General features: G+C 45.7%; 1 protein-coding gene across 1 annotated transcript in view; it reads left to right on the top strand.

The window, feature by feature from the left end:
- Window positions 1–16666, top strand: part of LOC138676916 (STE20-like serine/threonine-protein kinase) — a 105100-nt gene that overhangs the window by 70682 nt on the left and 17752 nt on the right. The window contains exons 13-15 of the mRNA XM_069766617.1: window positions 4173–4299; window positions 5160–5284; window positions 14867–15052. Coding sequence (XP_069622718.1) covers window positions 4173–4299; window positions 5160–5284; window positions 14867–15052 — 438 coding nt within the window. The remainder of the gene's footprint in view (window positions 1–4172; window positions 4300–5159; window positions 5285–14866; window positions 15053–16666) is intronic.

The following is a 16666-nucleotide window of genomic DNA, read 5'->3' as shown; positions in this document are numbered from 1 at the left end:
CTGCGCTGAATAGCTCCCGGAAAAAAGAAGGAGCATGTCAATTCTTCTTCCTGAACCGCAGCGGTTCTGCACCCATAGACCTCCATTGTGAGGTCAAAATCGCAGTAAAACCCGCAGATCAAAAATATATCTGCGGGTTTTACTGCGATTTGATGTGCAGAACCGCTGCAGCAGGAAGTGCGGGGGAGCGGGCGGAAGTGCGTGGGCGGAGTGTGGCTGCCCCCCCGTGCTCCGATGCCCCCCCCGTGCTCCGATGCCCCCCCCCCGTGCTCCGATGCCCCCCCCCAGTGCTCCGATGCCCCCCCCGTGCCCTAATCTCCCCCCCTTATACTTACCCGGCATCCCGGTGTCCGTCCGGCCGTCTTCTCCCTGGGCGCCGCCATCTTGCAAAATGGCGGGCGCATGCGCAGTGCGCCCGCCGAATCTGCCGGCCGGCAGATTCGCTCCAAAGTGCATTTTGATCACTGAGATATAACCTATCTCAGTGATCAAAATAAAAAAATAGTAAATGACACCCCCCCCCACTTTGTCACCCCCATTGGTAGGGACAATAAAAAAATTAAGAATTTTTTTTTTTTTTTCACTAAGGTTAGGGTTAGGGGTAGGGTTAGGGGTAGGGTTAGGGTTAGGGGTAGGGTTAGGGGTAGGGTTAGGGGTAGGGGTAGGGTTAGGGGTAGGGGTAGGGGTAGGGTTAGGGGTAGGGGTAGGGGTAGGGTTAGGGTTAGGGGTAGGGTTAGGGTATTTTCAGCCATTTTAGCCCTAAAAAGCTTCCTAGGAAACACACAGTAAAAAAGGATAAAAAAACGCATCAAAAAACGCATCAAAAAACGCATCAAAAACGCATCAAAAAAAGGACAAAAAAAGGACCTGCGTTTTCTGCCAAGAGCTGCAGTTTTTTAAAAAAACTGTCCTGAAAAAAAAAGGATGGAAATCCTGAACGTGTGAACATACCCAACACTATTAAAAAGGGAAGCAAGGTTTTCTTGGCTGGAAAAAAAATACTGAAAAATTCTGATCCAGAATCTGGAGAGTGCTAAAATGGAACAAGGAGGTGAAAATAAACTTCCCATCACACTAAAGGCCTTCGTTGGTGAGGATCCAAGAAAAAAATCAGAGCAAGTCTTATACTAATCCGATGTTGAGGGTCTCAGGATTCTCCTGTGGGTGTCAGCAGACAGAGGAGGCTGCTATTAGGCAAAGTTGACTTTTTCTACAATGCAACAATTTTTGACTGGGGTTCCTCAGACCAACTAGTGAATTCTGAGAACTTGCATCTATACAGAACATGTGCACATCGTTGCCATTGCTCTCATAGGTCATATCACCAGATGTATCAAGTAGTATTTGTGAACCAACTAAGAAATAAAAGGCCATGGAAGAGTTAGCTTCAAAGTCACCATGAAATAGGGTTGGCCCATTAGTGTCAGATCTTGGGCCTATTGGAGGATTCCCTGGCATGAACAAAAAGCTGGACCCATCTGGGAGTCACAGGAAGGGTGAAAAGTAGTGATGAGCGAGTGTACTCGTTGCTCGGATATTCCCGAGCACGCTCGGGTGACCTCCGAGTATTTATGACTGCTCGGAGATTTAGTTTTCATCGCAGCAGCTGAATGATTTACAGCTACTAAACAGCTTGATTACATGTGGGGATTCCCTAGCAATGAGGCAACCCCCACATGTACTCAGCCTGGCTAATACAGGTCCTTCTCAAAAAATTAGCATATAGTGTTAAATTTCATTATTTACCATAATGTAATGATTACAATTAAACTTTCATATATTATAGATTCATTATCCACCAACTGAAATTTGTCAGGTCTTTTATTGTTTTAATACTAATGATTTTGGCATACAACTCCTGATAACCCAAAAAACCTGTCTCAATAAATTAGCATATCAAGAAAAGGTTCTCTAAACGACCTATTACCCTAATCTTCTGAATCAACTAATTAACTCTAAACACATGCAAAAGATACCTGAGGCTTTTATAAACTCTCTGCCTGGTTCATTACTCAAAACCCCCATCATGGGTAAGACTAGCGACCTGACAGATGTCAAGAAGGCCATCATTGACACCCTCAAGCAAGAGGGTAAGACCCAGAAAGAAATTTCTCAACAAATAGGCTGTTCCCAGAGTGCTGTATCAAGGCACCTCAATGGTAAGTCTGTTGGAAGGAAACAATGTGGCAGAAAACGCTGTACAACGAGAAGAGGAGACCGGACCCTGAGGAAGATTGTGGAGAAGGACCGATTCCAGACCTTGGGGAACCTGAGGAAGCAGTGGACTGAGTCTGGTGTGGAAACATCCAGAGCCACCGTGCACAGGCATGTGCAGGAAATGGGCTACAGGTGCCGCATTCCCCAGGTAAAGCCACTTTTGAGCTACAGAGAAGCAGCACTGGACTGTTGCTAAGTGGTCCCAAGTACTTTTTTCTGATGAAAGCAAATTTTGCATGTCATTCGGAAATCAAGGGAGAGTCTGGAGGAAGACTGGGGAGAAGGAAATGCCAAAATGCCTGAAGTCCAGTGTCAAGTACCCACAGTCAGTGATGGTGTGGGGTGCCATGTCAGCTGCTGGTGTTGGTCCACTGTGTTTCATCAAGGGCAGGGTCAATGCAGCTAGCTATCAGGAGATTTTGGAGCACTTCATGCTTCCATCGGCTGAAATGCTTTATGGAGATGAAGATTTCATTTTTCAGCACGACCTGGCACCTGCTCACAGTGCCAAAACCACTGGTAAATGGTTTACTGACCATGGTATTACTGTGCTCAATTGGCCTGCCAACTCTCCTGACCTGAACCCGATAGAGAATCTGTGGGATATTGTGAAGAGAAAGTTGAGAGACGCAAGACCCAACACTCTGGATGAGCTTAAGGCCGCTATTGAAGCATCCTGGGCCTCCATAACATCTCAGCAGTGTCACAGGCTGATTGCCTCCATGCCACGCCGCATTGAAGCAGTCATTTCTGCCAAAGGATTCCCGACCAAGTATTGAGTGCATAACTGAACATTATTATTTGTTGGTTTTTTTGTTTGTTATTAAAAAACACTTTTATTTGATTGGATGGGTGAAATATGCTAATTTATTGAGACAGGTTTTTTGGGTTATCAGGAGTTGTATGCCAAAATCATCAGTATTAAAACAATAAAAGACCTGACAAATTTCAGTTGGTGGATAATGAATCTATAATATATGAAAGTTTAATTGTAATCATTACATTATGGTAAATAATGAAATTTAACACTATATGCTAATTTTTTGAGAAGGACCTGTAGCTGTAAGTCATTCAGCTGCCGTGATGAAAACTAAATCTCCGAACACTAACAAATACTCGGAAGTCAACCGAGCGTTCTCGGGAAAACCCCAGCAACGAGTACACTCGCTCCTCACTAGTGAAAAGCTTTGGTACATCTGCTCATGTGGTCGAAACTCCACTCAACCACCAAATAGCTCAAGTTAAACCTTCAAAATCATGCATGTATTGGTCGTCCTCAGGTAGACAGGGTTTTGACCACAGCGGGACTTTATGACTTTACCCTGAATGTTGTGTCCATGTGTGTGTGTGAACTGATGTCGAACGGGTACCTATCTTCTTTGTTTTTACCATGTCTTCCCTTACAGACGGGTAGGGTTTGGGTCCTGAGAGCCCCACCTTTTGCTCAAAAATCCTCTTTGCAGCTCTCTGCTCAACAGGCTGAAACACTGAGCTCATGAATGAGTACATGATCTATAGAAACTCTACGAGGCCACATACAGAGTAGGGTATTGTTATCACCCAGACCACCCCACCCCACCAATTTCCATGACAAGTTAGTCAGAGTAACAATGATTTTTATAAATACCAGTACATTACAAAAAAAGGCGCCTTTAATTAAAAGGAATTTGGGAGCCAAAAGAGTCAGAAGCAAAATCAATGTTATCCTACCTCATTTTTGGACTCTATGTAAAAAAGCTATATAGTGTAGGGAATTTTGCAGATTATGTTCCCTTGGAAAAGAAAGCAGAATAGCTTCCAGGAGGCAACAGCAGTCTCTCTATAGTATAGGAAAAACATAGAGAGCACGGAAACAATGGCCATAATAGATGCACAATTAGCGGCACTACACTCTATCTCCCGCCGGTCCCTTCATTCAGATATACACTGCTCTATTGAAAGTTCTCTCGTTACAGGAAAAATTTCTTCTAGAGCAACAACAGGAGCTGAATATGGCTTTGCAGAAAGTAGTAAATGAACATAAGAAGAAGGTCGTAAGCATAGAACGAGAAAACCTCAGTAAAATCCACAGCCTTAAGAGAGGTAGGTGCCCACCGTGGAGACCGCATGTCTGACATAAGCTTTGTATTTTTTACCTGGTGGCTACACATAGGATCAAAGAGGTTGTCGTCCCAACCTAGCAAGTTCTCACCAGGATTGCTGAGTACTTGAGAGGTCACTAATTAGATTAATGTGGTCCGAACCCACCGATATCGAGAGTTTCAGCCGACACTCTAATTTGTATGGGGCACCCTAACACATTACTGTCGGGGGAAATACCGATTTTGGACTGCCGATCGTATTGCGTCCTTGAGACTAGCCACAACCAAACATGTGCGGTGATGGCTCTCTCATAGAAAAAACAAGTGCCTAAAATGAATAAGTGGATCCTCTGCGCTGCTGATAAAATCATTGTGTAAGACCCTATTGCGCTTATTTGTTCCCCAGTTTTTACAACATAGTGAACACAGAAGCACTCAGCCGAACCAGCGCTCCTGTTTATGGGAAAGATGGCCGAGATAGCTGCCAGCCAAATAATAGTCTAATGTGCATGGCGGTCCCAACTCTAGCAGTCCCATGGGCAAGGAATGGAGAAGTCTATGAAGTGCTCCTTTTATAGGGGGCACTTCAGAACCCCAATATTGAATTCTGGTGTCCTAGCAGTGATGCCCCCAGTTATAAACAAGTTATCAACTATCCTATAGATACAGTAAGTGATAGCTTGCTAAATTAAGAGAATCCCACTTGGTCTCCAACACCAGATCTAGAGTATTGTGTTTTTGGGGTTAGGTTTAGTGCTCATTTAGGTGTCCCTAATGATTATTTTGTGATTTTATGTTCCCCCGCTTTTTCCCCTTTCAACGCTATAAGATGAATCTATCTAACATACGCTCTTTCTGCAGCTCGTGAGTCTGTGATTCTCAGGCTAGAAGAGCGCCACCTACAGGAGAAATACCAACTTTTTCGACACCAAGTGATTGAACAATACGCTCTGCAGAAGCATCAGCTGCGCAAAAGGCACGAGAAGGTAACAACTCATTATCGCCTATGGACCGATAGAAATAACGGCTGCTCCGTCATGTTGGCCTGACATCAGGCGTGTATCATTCATGTGCTACTGAAGGACTCCATTATTGGTTACATAATGTTATCATTTAGGCCATGTTTTCAATATATTTTTTTTACCTAACAAAAGCCTAATTTAGGGGATTTTTTTTATATACATTTTCTTACAAAAAATTTTCACAGTTAATATAGTATATTGCAATACTACTGTATTCTGCCTGTCAGTAAGCACACAGTTAGGTTAGGACCTCAGCTGCCATGTCATCCAATAGCTTAGGTCGCTGATGGTATCCAAAGGGTTAAACTGCTGGGATCGTCGTCGTCTTCGATCTCCAAGCAGGTTGGTAGCTGTTATATTCCTAAACCTACAAAAGAACCAAAAGTGCTGCATGATAGACTTTTTTTTTTTTTTATGCTGGTGGAAAAGGGATTCCGGATAGACCCCATTACAGTCAATGGGACCTTCTTCAGTTTGCATCTGTTTTGTAACAATTTCATTTTCTACATAAACCCAAAATGTAGGAAGCTCGTCCTTTGCCAACAGACATGACACCCTTCCACAGAATATAGTGTGCATTAAATGTCACCGTATCCTGCTGACAATCCCTAGGCTGCCCATGGATTAGAAAAAGCATAAGTGAATGAGGCTTGGCTGCAATACTACTCACAACTCATGGTCAGGGGTGGCGCTGTTTCTAAAAGAAAGTAACCATGCCTTTCTGGACCGTCCCATCAAATTTCCTAATCTTCTTGTTACATAATTGATAAGGTTGAATAAAAACAGCACAGGTCCATTAAGTCCAAACCCCAATTCAAAGGTATTGCGACTTGTCAAACCGTTCAAGCCAGTTTTCTGGAGTACAAGCTTTGATGAAAGTGTATCCTAAACATGTCCATGTACACATTAAAGGGGTTGTCTGATTTTCTGTCTCCACCACACGTCTTCTGGCTTTAAGGGAGGTGGTGCGCTTCTGATTGATTGGCAAATCAAAAGAGCAGCCGATCTGCAGGCATAGACAGTTTTACCTCTGCAGTATCAGAGAAGCGCTCTGGATCCAGCTCCTGTGCCCGTGTGCTGCCTCCTTGGCTAAGGACCTGCCACCATTGATAGACTTATGTAAGAGTCTGAGAAACTTGCCAACTAACAGTAAACTCCAGAATTAAAAATCCCAATGTTCTTGAGAACAAAGGTAAATTGAAAAATTGATTATTTTTACAAGGACTTTGTAATTTTACCCCTTTAAGATGAGACAATCCCTTTATTGTCAGCCAGAGCAGATGATTTTGGTCGGCCATCTAATGTGCACGTAGACCTTCGATTTTCCCCAACATCATTTGACACATTAAGGCTAAGTTCACACTGGGTGTTTTTGCTGCGTTTTTATTTTCTGCAGCAAGACCTGAGTGCTTGGCAGGAAAAAAGCTGAGGCAACATTTTCGTGGCGCTTTTGGTGAAAAACTCTGAAAAAAAAAACACTGAAAGAAGTGACATGCTCTGTGTCCAAAAAATGCAGCAAAGCACAAAAATAGAATTAGACTTACCGGTAATTCAGTTTCTAGGAACCTTCCACGACAGCATAGGAGGATGTCTCCATTCCCTAATGGGGGACAGGAAGCACAAGAGGTTAAAAGGCCCCTCCTACCTCCTATTCGCCCGTGACTTATAACGGATACCATAGCACTAGTTACCTTAATGAACCCAGGATTAATCCAAGGAAAGGGAGGGAATTAGTGTTGTCGTGGAAGGTTCCTAGAAACCAAATTACCGGTAAGTCTAATTCTATTTTCTCTAGTCACCTTCCATGACAGCATAGGAGGAGTACCAACCAATTCTGCACTAGGGGGGGGACAATAGCCTGGAGAACTTTCCGGCCAAACACTGGATCCCTATTGGACAATAAGTCCAATCTGTAGTGTTTGGTAAAGGTATGTGGTGAAGACCATGTTGCGGCCCTGAAGATCTGCTCGATGGAAGCGCCTGCTCTTTCTGACCATGAAGCTGAAGTAGATCTTGTAGAGTGGGCTTTGACCCTGATTGGAGGTGTCAAGTTCTGGGCCAGATAGGATTCTCGTATGGCCCTCTTGATCCAACTAGAGATGGTGCTTTTTGCTACCTTTCTACCCTTTTTCTGACCTGACATATGGATAAACAGGTTTTGATCAACTCTGAAAGAGCTAGTTTGTTCAAGGTAGTGTAGGACAGTACGTTTAACATCGAGAGTATGGAACTCTTCCTCTTTTGGGTTTGCTGGATTCAGGCAGAAAGAGAGAAGAATAATGCTCTGAGATCGGTGAAAATCAGACACTACCTTTGGTAGAAAAAATGGATCAAGACGGAGGATTGTAGCGTCATCTGTTAATAACAAATAGGGTTCTCTGACTGATAAGGCTTGAAGTTCTTGCTGTGGTTATCGCTACCAGAAAGGCAGCTTTGTATGACAGGAATTAAGGAGAACAAGAAGTCAAGGGTTCAAACGGTGCTTGTGTGAGCCCTCTAAGAACTAGATTTAAATCCCATGAAGGTACAATGGGCTGTTTCCCAGATTGTGATCTAAGAGCTAATACTATGAATCTTCTGATCCAACGGTGGTTGGCCAGGTCTTGGTCAAAAGCAGCGCTGAGAGCGGAAACTTGAGCCTTTAGTGTGCTGGGTCTAAGGCCTAAGGCTAGGTTCACATTGCGTTAGTGGGTGTCCGCTAACGGAATCCGTTACATGGCGAAATTGCCGCAATTAACGCTATGTAACGGATCCGTTAGCGCACCCATTGACTGCAATGTGCTAACAGATCGCTAACGCATTGCTAACGTATGCCATTTTTGGCATGTGTCAGCGATGTGCCGTTATTTTCGGACGGACCTCGAACGCTGCTTGCAGCGTTCAGGGTCCGTTCTTCGCTAGCGCAGATCGGGCATCTACGCTAGCGGGATTGCCAAACGCAATCCCTTTTTGGACATTGTGTTAGCGCAATCAGTTAGCGTATCCGCTAAACGGATTGCACTAGCGCAATGTGAACCTAGCCTAACTCTAACCCACGCTGAAGGAAATCTAATATTCGTGATATATTCAGATGAAGTAGATCTGGATTATTAGGTAAACAGAAGGATGAAAATGTTTTCCACACCTTACTGTAGATTGCATTAGTAACCGGTTTCCTAGACCTTTGCAACGTAGAAATTACAGCGTCTGACAGTCCTCCAGCCTTTAGAACTTGGGTTTCAGCAACCAGGCTGCCAGGTTCAATTTTTGGGGGTTCTGATGTTGGAAGGGCCCCTGGAGAAGAAGATCGGCATCTAACGGCAGGTGGACTGGCCCGTCTATTTGTAGTTAGATGATGAGATTGAACCAGCTTCTTTTCGGCCATACCGTGGCCACCAAAATGGTCGGCACCCGCTCCTCTCTGCCCTTCTGAAGGGTTTTCGCCAATATTGGGATTGGCGGGAAGGCATAGGCTAAACGGAAGTTCCATGGTTGGGCCAACGCGTCTACCCCTCTGGAATGGTCTCTGAGATTCAGAGAAGAAAAGGTTTTGACCTGTGTATTTTGTCTTGAGGCGAATAAATCGACCTTTGGTAGGCTCCATCTGTCCACCAACATCCCGAAGACTCTTTTGTTCAGGCTCCACTCTCCTGGCTGAATGTTCTGGCGACTCAGGAAATCTGCCTGAAGGTTGGAAGACCCCATCAAGTGGACAGCTGTGAGGGAGAGGTGTTTTTCGGCCCAGCAGAATATTCGGGTTTGAGATGCCTGCCAGGCTGTTGAATTTTGAGCTCCCCTGATGCTTGAGGTGAGCAACAGTAGTCGTGTTGTCTGAATAAACTTTTACGTGACTGCCTGATATTAAGCTGTTTGCGGCTAGGAGAGCTTACTCTACTGCTTTCAACTCCCTGAAATTGGAGGACCTGGCACTCGTTGTCTGACTCCAGTGTCCCTGAAAAGCAGTATGCAATATTACCGCCCCCCGGCCAAGTTTGCAAGGGGGATTGCAACCAGTTCACACCCCTGCAGATGTTTCTGGGGTTCAACCACCAAGCTAGAGAAGCTTTCACACGCCCCGGAGTGTATACTCTTTTGTTTAGAGAGCCCGGATTTCTGTCCCAGTTTGTGAGGATATGGGCTTGAAGGACTCTGGAATGAGCTTGAGCCCAGGACACTGACTGGATACAGGCAGTCATGGAACCCAGAACTGGCATGCTTTTCCGTATAGTTGGAGATCTGTCTTCTCTGAAATCTTTTACATTTTCCATTAAAGCCCGGCGATGATCCTCTGGGAGAAAAGATTTCTGTTTTACTGAGTCTAACAGAACTCCCAGAAACCTTCTTGATTTGGAAGGTTAGAGCTGGGACTTATTCAGGTTTGGGAGCCACCCCAGTGTTCTGAGGATATTGAGAGTCTTCGCAACATGACTGGTCAGAGTCTGAGCTGAGGGGGCTATCAGTAGTAGATCGTCCAGGTAAGGGACAATACAGATTCCCTGTCTGCGGATATGTGATTCTACTTCCGCCATTATCCTGGAGAAAACTCTCGGCACTGAAGAAATGCCGAAAGGGAGCACGTTGAATTGGAAATGTCTTACGTGCTGGTTGTACTGAATTGCAAATCTGAGATATTTCCTGTGTCGGGGGGTGAATCGGCACGTGAAAGTACGCGTCCTTTGATAGTCACCATAAAAGAGTCTGGACCGATCAGGGGAATAGCAGATTTCACCGATTCCGTCTTGAATCTGCTGTATAAAATATGATGATTGAGATCTTCCAAGTTTATTATGACTCATGCTTCCCCTAATGGTTTCTTTATCAGGAATAGTCGATAGTGCATGGGGGAGGGGGTACAGGGGAGACTGCATTTGATTTTAGAAGGTCCCCAAGGCATGTCATCATCATTGTATAGGCCCCCTGAGATGTTGGGGTGGTAATTCTCAGATTTCGAGGGGGGGGGGGAGGTGTATATTAATTCTATCAGTAGGCCCTCTTGTATCACATTGAGGACTCGCTGACAATTGGTAATGGCCCACCAATGATGGACAAACTTTGCGAGCCTTCCCCCCAACGGATGGAGTCATTTATCCTGCTGCTGCTGGGGAATGAGGATATTTTTTCCCTTTCCCTTGGCGTAGCTCCATCTCCCAGTTTTCCCTTTACCTCTAGTTTGAGGAGTATTAGATTGGGGGGCACGAAAAAAAACGCTTCCTGACAGGTTTTTGCTCTGGAAGGGTCTTTTTCCTATCTGTGGCCTTTTCCAGAATTTCATCTAGAGCGGGACCACAGAGATAATCGCCATTAAAAGGAATTGAGCACAGCTTAATTTTCGAGGTAACGTCCCCGCTCCACATCTTGAGCCAAAGGGCTCTTCGGGTAGAATTAGATTGGACTAAGGATCTGGCCGCAATCCTAATAGACTCCATAGAGGCGTTCGCTAGAAAGGCTGAAGCCTTTTGAAGCATGGGAAGAGAGTCCAGTAGTTCTCCTCTCGAAATACCCTGAGAAATATGTTTCTCCAGCTCATCTATCCATCCAGAGAGGGCTCTTGCGACACAGGTAGCAGCAATGTTGGATTTTAACCCCGAGGTGGAGGTTTCCCATGACTTTTTCAGTAAGCTCTCCATTTTCCTATCTAACAGATCCCTCAGCTGAGAGGAGTCTTCAAAAGGAAGCGAGGTTTTCTTTGCAACTCTCGCTACCTGTATGTCGACCTTTGGCACATCCCATGAAGGAGAGCCCGCTTCTAAGGGAAACCTATGTCTCATTTCAGAAGGGGTGACTAGGCGTTTCTCCAGGAGCTCCCACTCCTGAGATATTAAGTCTAGGATATTTTTATGTACTGGGAACCCCACCTGCTTTTCCGACTTCAATCCTCCAAACATTTCATCCTAAATAGATTGAGGAACAGACACCTCCTGTAAGCCCATTGTGTTATGAACTGCCATTACCAGCTAATCAATATAATCAGAGGAGAAAAAAATATTTTCTCGCTTCCACAAATTTAGAATTTCAAGGTTCACCCCATCTCTCCGAGGAGGATGAATATGAGTGATCAGACTCAGAGCCGGAGTCCCCAATTTGAATCCTTTTTTTAGGAGATGGATCGCGCAGTGGAGGTGGATGGAAGGCGGCTAGAGAGGATTGTACTTCATGTTTAACTAGGGTACAGATTTCCTCAAGGAGGGAAGGCTGTTCGGCTCTGTCAACTTTATCTGTGCACCCCTGACACAGCTTCTTCTCCCATAGAGAGAGAAGCTTCAGGCTGCAGATTAAACATTTTGAAGACTTTTTGGTCGGGAATTTCTGGGCAGACTTGTCTCCCTGAAAAAGAGGGAGAGTGGAGTAAGGAAAATAGAAGGGCACCCACTACCCTGGCTCGGACCCACACCCTGCAGACTTACTGGAGCAGGGGCAGCGCTGGGCTCTGCAGATGCAGGGCAGGAAGCACCATCCATTCTGACAGGGATCAGTCTTACCTGGAGGTGTCTTCAGGCCGGTTTATATAGAAAATAAACCCAGCCCCGAGCGCAGGTCAATCAAGCTTCCCTCCTCCTCCCCGGGTCCTAGAGCAGGCCGCCACGTGGAGCGGTGTGCTATCTGCGGCGTCAGAGATCCAGGGGCCGTAGGAAGCAAAATCCAGGAAGCAGAAGCGTTCCACACAGTGGAACGCATGACCGGAAGTGACGCACGTGCAGCGGTGACGTCACTTCCGGGACGCCGAACACCGCAACAGAGGAGGAAAATGGCGGTGAGCTCACAGAGGACACCGCCGGGGATCACTGGCCCGCTTTACCACCACGGAAGGCGCAGGTGGGCCAGGAAGGTCCCGAGTCACGGGGAGACGGGAGCAGCAGGAATGCGGAGGAAGGCAGAGCCCACGACCACCACTGCCTGGCAGGAAAAACCAGGTATACTGCGCTCGCCGGCCACACAGCATACGAAACCTCTCCATGCCCCATTAGAGGACAGGAAAGACACTGGCGAATAGGAGGAAGGAGGGGCCTTTTAACCTCTTGTGCTTCCTGTCCCCATTAGGGAATGGAGACATCCTCCTATGCTATCGTGGAAGGTGACTAGAGAAATACAAAAGACAAAAAAAAAAACAAGCTGTGTGCATGACACAGCTGGCACCTTCAAATGCAGCTAAAAATTAGCATAAAAAAGCATAAAAAAACACCTAGTGTGAATGGAGCGCCCCCAGACACAGGGCCACAGGTTACTCGGTACCGGTCCTTTCTGTCTCAGTACTGGGGTTGTCACGGTGGCTGGACCCGGTCCGTGACCCTGCTAAGGGGCGTCCAATAAAAGGTGATAGGAGTCTGTCAAGGTTTCGTGATGCCACCTGTGGTGTTCGGTCAGGATGACCGACGCTGCTTGGGGTCCGCTGGGGTGATGGAATGGCAGCTAGATGGTATACATTCCCACAGGTGAAGTATGTCCCCAGGGCTTCCCAGTGATGTAGATGGCGATGGTGTGAGGTGCAGACAATAACGAGGACACAAGGTTGCAGTCTCTTTACCTCTTTACTGAAGACTTCAGGATCCGCAATCCAGAGCACAGTTAGCAGGGCTGTCTGAGACCGGCCGGTCCGATGGCACATCCAGAGTTCCCTTTACAGGTGGAAATCGTTGCCTACCAATAGCGCCTGTGTGTTGTAGTGCTACCCTGCTGAGCATTCGGTATAGTCCTCACAATTTCTGTTCTAGTTCGTTCGTTCTTTCTATTTCGTTCCAGATGTTCCTAGTTTCTCGTCCCCAGGTATGTTATGGCTAGGAAGCACCCGTATGACGGGAAGGCTCAGAGCTCTTCCGGGACTCCAGAGACGCCCCTCTCCACGCATTGCCCCCTATGTCTTTGTAGGAAATTTAAGGTAGACAGCCAACCTATAATTAACTGTCCTGCGGAGTTTTAAGTAATACATGGAGTCAGTTACTTCCTCGGTGTTCTGGCCACCGGCTACGTGCCTCAGTAGGATGTTGCCGTTCTGGGGGAACGACTCCTACTCGCTCTCCTTTGTGCTTGATCTCGTTTCTCACTGTTCCACAATATCCTTCGCTTCGTGTCTCTTTCTTAGGATACCGCCGCAAGGTAGTGCAGGTTGCAGTCTCTTTACCTCTTTACTGAAGACTTCAGGATCCGCAATCCAGAGCACAGTTAGCAGGGCTGTCTGAGACCGGCCGGTCCGATGGCACATCCAGAGTTCCCTTTACAGGTGGAAATCGTAGCCTACCAATAGCGCCTGTGTGTTGTAGTGCTACCCTGCTGAGCATTCGGTATAGTCCTCACAATTTCTGTTCTAGTTCGTTCGTTCTTTCTATTTCGTTCCAGATGTTCCTAGTTTCTCGTCCCCAGGTATGTTATGGCTAGGAAGCACCTGTATGACGGGAAGGCTCAGAGCTCTTCCGGGACTCTAGAGACGCCCCTCTCCACGCGTTGCCCCCTATGTCTTTGTAGGAAATTTAAGGTAGACAGCCAACCTATAATTAACTGTCCTGCGGAGTTTTAAGTAATACATGGAGTCAGTTACTTCCTCGGTGTTCTGGCCACCGGCTACGCGCCTCAGTAGGATGTTGCCGTTCTGGGGGAACGACTCCTACTGGCTCTCCTTTGTGCTTGATCTCGTTTCTCACTGTTCCACAATATCCTTCGCTTCGTGTCTCTTTCTTAGGATACCGCCGCAAGGTAGTGCAGGTGCGGTTCCGTAACGTTCTGTTCGCTAGGTCCCTGCCAGGTTCCCACGTCTGACAGGTACCCCCCTGAATCTTCTCCCTGCAACACCCCCTGCCATGGGATGTTGCCTGAATCCAACCCAGTCAGCTTCTGACTAACTTCCTATCCAACCCCTAGTTTTACAAGTGTGAGGAGTGGCCCAATAAATAAAGCCTTTTTCTCCCCCTAGTGGCCGGAGTGTGAAGTGTAATGTGTGCTGGTGATACCTGGTCAGTAGAATTCCTTCAGTGCCATCAGACGTACCATCACTCCCCTTAGCGGCAGAGTGTCATACTGCAACGACCAGATCTCTGGGGCGCTGCATGAACATAGCCTAAGATTGGGCATTTCGAATCTCAGTGTCTGGTCCTTTTTTATGCTGGAGGTGATCAGTCACTGCCAGAAGTGCCTGGCAGCAACTTAATTGCCTTCCCCTCGTGGCCTTATTACAAAACCCAAGAAAAAAACAAACTGAGCATAATATACCTTGTAATAAGTAAAACAGGTAATAGTACATGTAAATAATATGGGGTACTTGGTTAACAGTATTTTGGTCAAAAAAGCGTAAAAGCCATTTCACCGCGACAAGGTGTATCCCGTCGGGACGGTCCTAGCCTGTATCTAGTTTTAAAAACTTATTTTGTGTCAGCCGACCTCAATGTGAATAAGGGGCCAGTCAGCCGTCATCTTTCCATGGGAAGCCATGTAAATGAAATGACTCACGCAGAAAAGGGGGTCCACACCCATTTGTACAAAGCAGGCTGTGTGATGTGGATGGCCAGCTTTGTGTGTAGGGTGGAGATGAGGGTCCCATAGAGGGTGCAGTGTAATAACTGTATTTACATCCACCACCAGGAAATGGAGCGGCTCAAACACTATCAGGGAATTTTGTTGGAAGAGTTGAAGAATCAGCAGTTGCAAGAGAAAGTGCGGAGTCAAAAGGCCCAGCGAGCAGAAGCTAGGAATCGCCAGGCAATGTTCAAAGAGCGACTGAAAAACCAAGGCCTGAGCGCTTCAGTGCAGAAAGAACGGAATAAGCAGGTGAATGGCGCTAAATAACTCTTTAATCAAGTTTTTAAAACTTCTATTCACAATTTTCTTTTGGGTAAAACTGGGTCAGCTCCGCGGGGGCCGTCATCCTGCTTACCCAGATTGTATATGCAGAGTCTGAGTAAGCAGGATGACTGCCCCCCCGAAGCTGACCCATCTTTGCTAGAAGTAGAATCACTGTCATGCTGCTAACTTCGAAATTTACCTGTGCAGATCTGTGGGCAAGAATAATGGGGGCAAATTAACTGTCCAGTGCCCAACCCCAGAAATAGGTATAAATATACAAATGGTTGAATAGTGTGGTAAAGAAATGATGATTTGGTGTTACTTTAGAATATAAAGCCATAACTATCAGGTGAATTTTTAGAAGTCATTGTGTGTTCTGTAGATATATCAGTATTCCATAGCACAATGGCGCCTGCATTTTATCAACGCATTATCCCTCTACAGGCGTCATCTAAACTGAACCAAAACATTTTTCTAGTAAGGATATAAATGGTAAAACAGCAGATTCAGGTCTCCTACTGTAGTGATGGGGCTGGAATAGATAATTAATAATTAAGCGATTAGCAGATGGCTCCTTAAGTTTTCGGATGAAAAATATTGCCGCTAGGAACAGTTTTCCATAACTGGGATTGCAGGAATTTTACCGCTAGAGACAAATCCCATAAAGATGGTTGGCGGTCTGTGATTTTTACAGCAATCGAATTCTTCCTTGTTATTTCAATGGAATTTCAGGTTGCGAAGCTTTTAACGTTTAATAAATCCTTCCCCTGAAGATCCATATACAGTCGTGGCCATAGGTCTGGAGACTGAAACAAAGCTTGCGTCTTAAGGCCACATGCACACATTGAGTATTTGGTCAGTATTTCACTATAGTATTTGTAAGCCAAAACCAGGAGTGGGTGATAAATACAGAAGTGGTGCATATGTTTCTATTATATTTTTCTTCTGATTGTTCCACTCCTGATTTTGGCTTACAAATACTGACGTAAAAAACTAATCAAATACTCAATGTGTGCACGTGGCCATAGTGTTTTTTGAGCTTGTCGGCAGATGTTTCTATGGTTACTGACGTACAATTATCATCATTTCGTAGATTTTATTAACAAATATATCAAGTTTATGTAAAGACTCATTATTTATAGTGTTGAGCCTTATTTTTCAAGACTTCTGCACTTTGCACTGGCAGCTGCATATCAGCTTTTGGGCCAAATCCTGACGGGTGACTTGTCTAATCAGTGCTTGGAGTCTATCATAATTTCTATGTTATCGTTTGTCCCTTCCTTTTTGAGAATTGACCATAGGATCATATTGGAATGGATGATGGGGAGTTTCCTGGCCACGGATAAAAAAAAAAGCATTGTTCACAACCAATTTTTTCCTGGATGGTTGGGAGAAGTTGCGCTTGTAGGATGTTTAGATCCCATTCATTATTCAAGGCAGTTTTTAGGCAAACTTGTGAGTGGACCCCTTCCATGGATGAGAAGTAACCGCACACGAGTGGCTTCAGGATGCTTTACTGTTGGCAGACACAAGACTCATGGTAGGGCTCACCTTTTCTTCAACCATTATTCCAGATGTCCCCAACAGTCTTGAAGGGAT

The sequence above is a fragment of the Ranitomeya imitator genome, chromosome 4 (genome assembly GCF_032444005.1).
Source record: "Ranitomeya imitator isolate aRanImi1 chromosome 4, aRanImi1.pri, whole genome shotgun sequence".
NCBI classification, from domain to species: Eukaryota; Metazoa; Chordata; class Amphibia; order Anura; family Dendrobatidae; genus Ranitomeya; species Ranitomeya imitator.
Note: the sequence above shows the minus strand (reverse complement) of the source record. Positions and strands in the feature narration are given on the sequence as shown.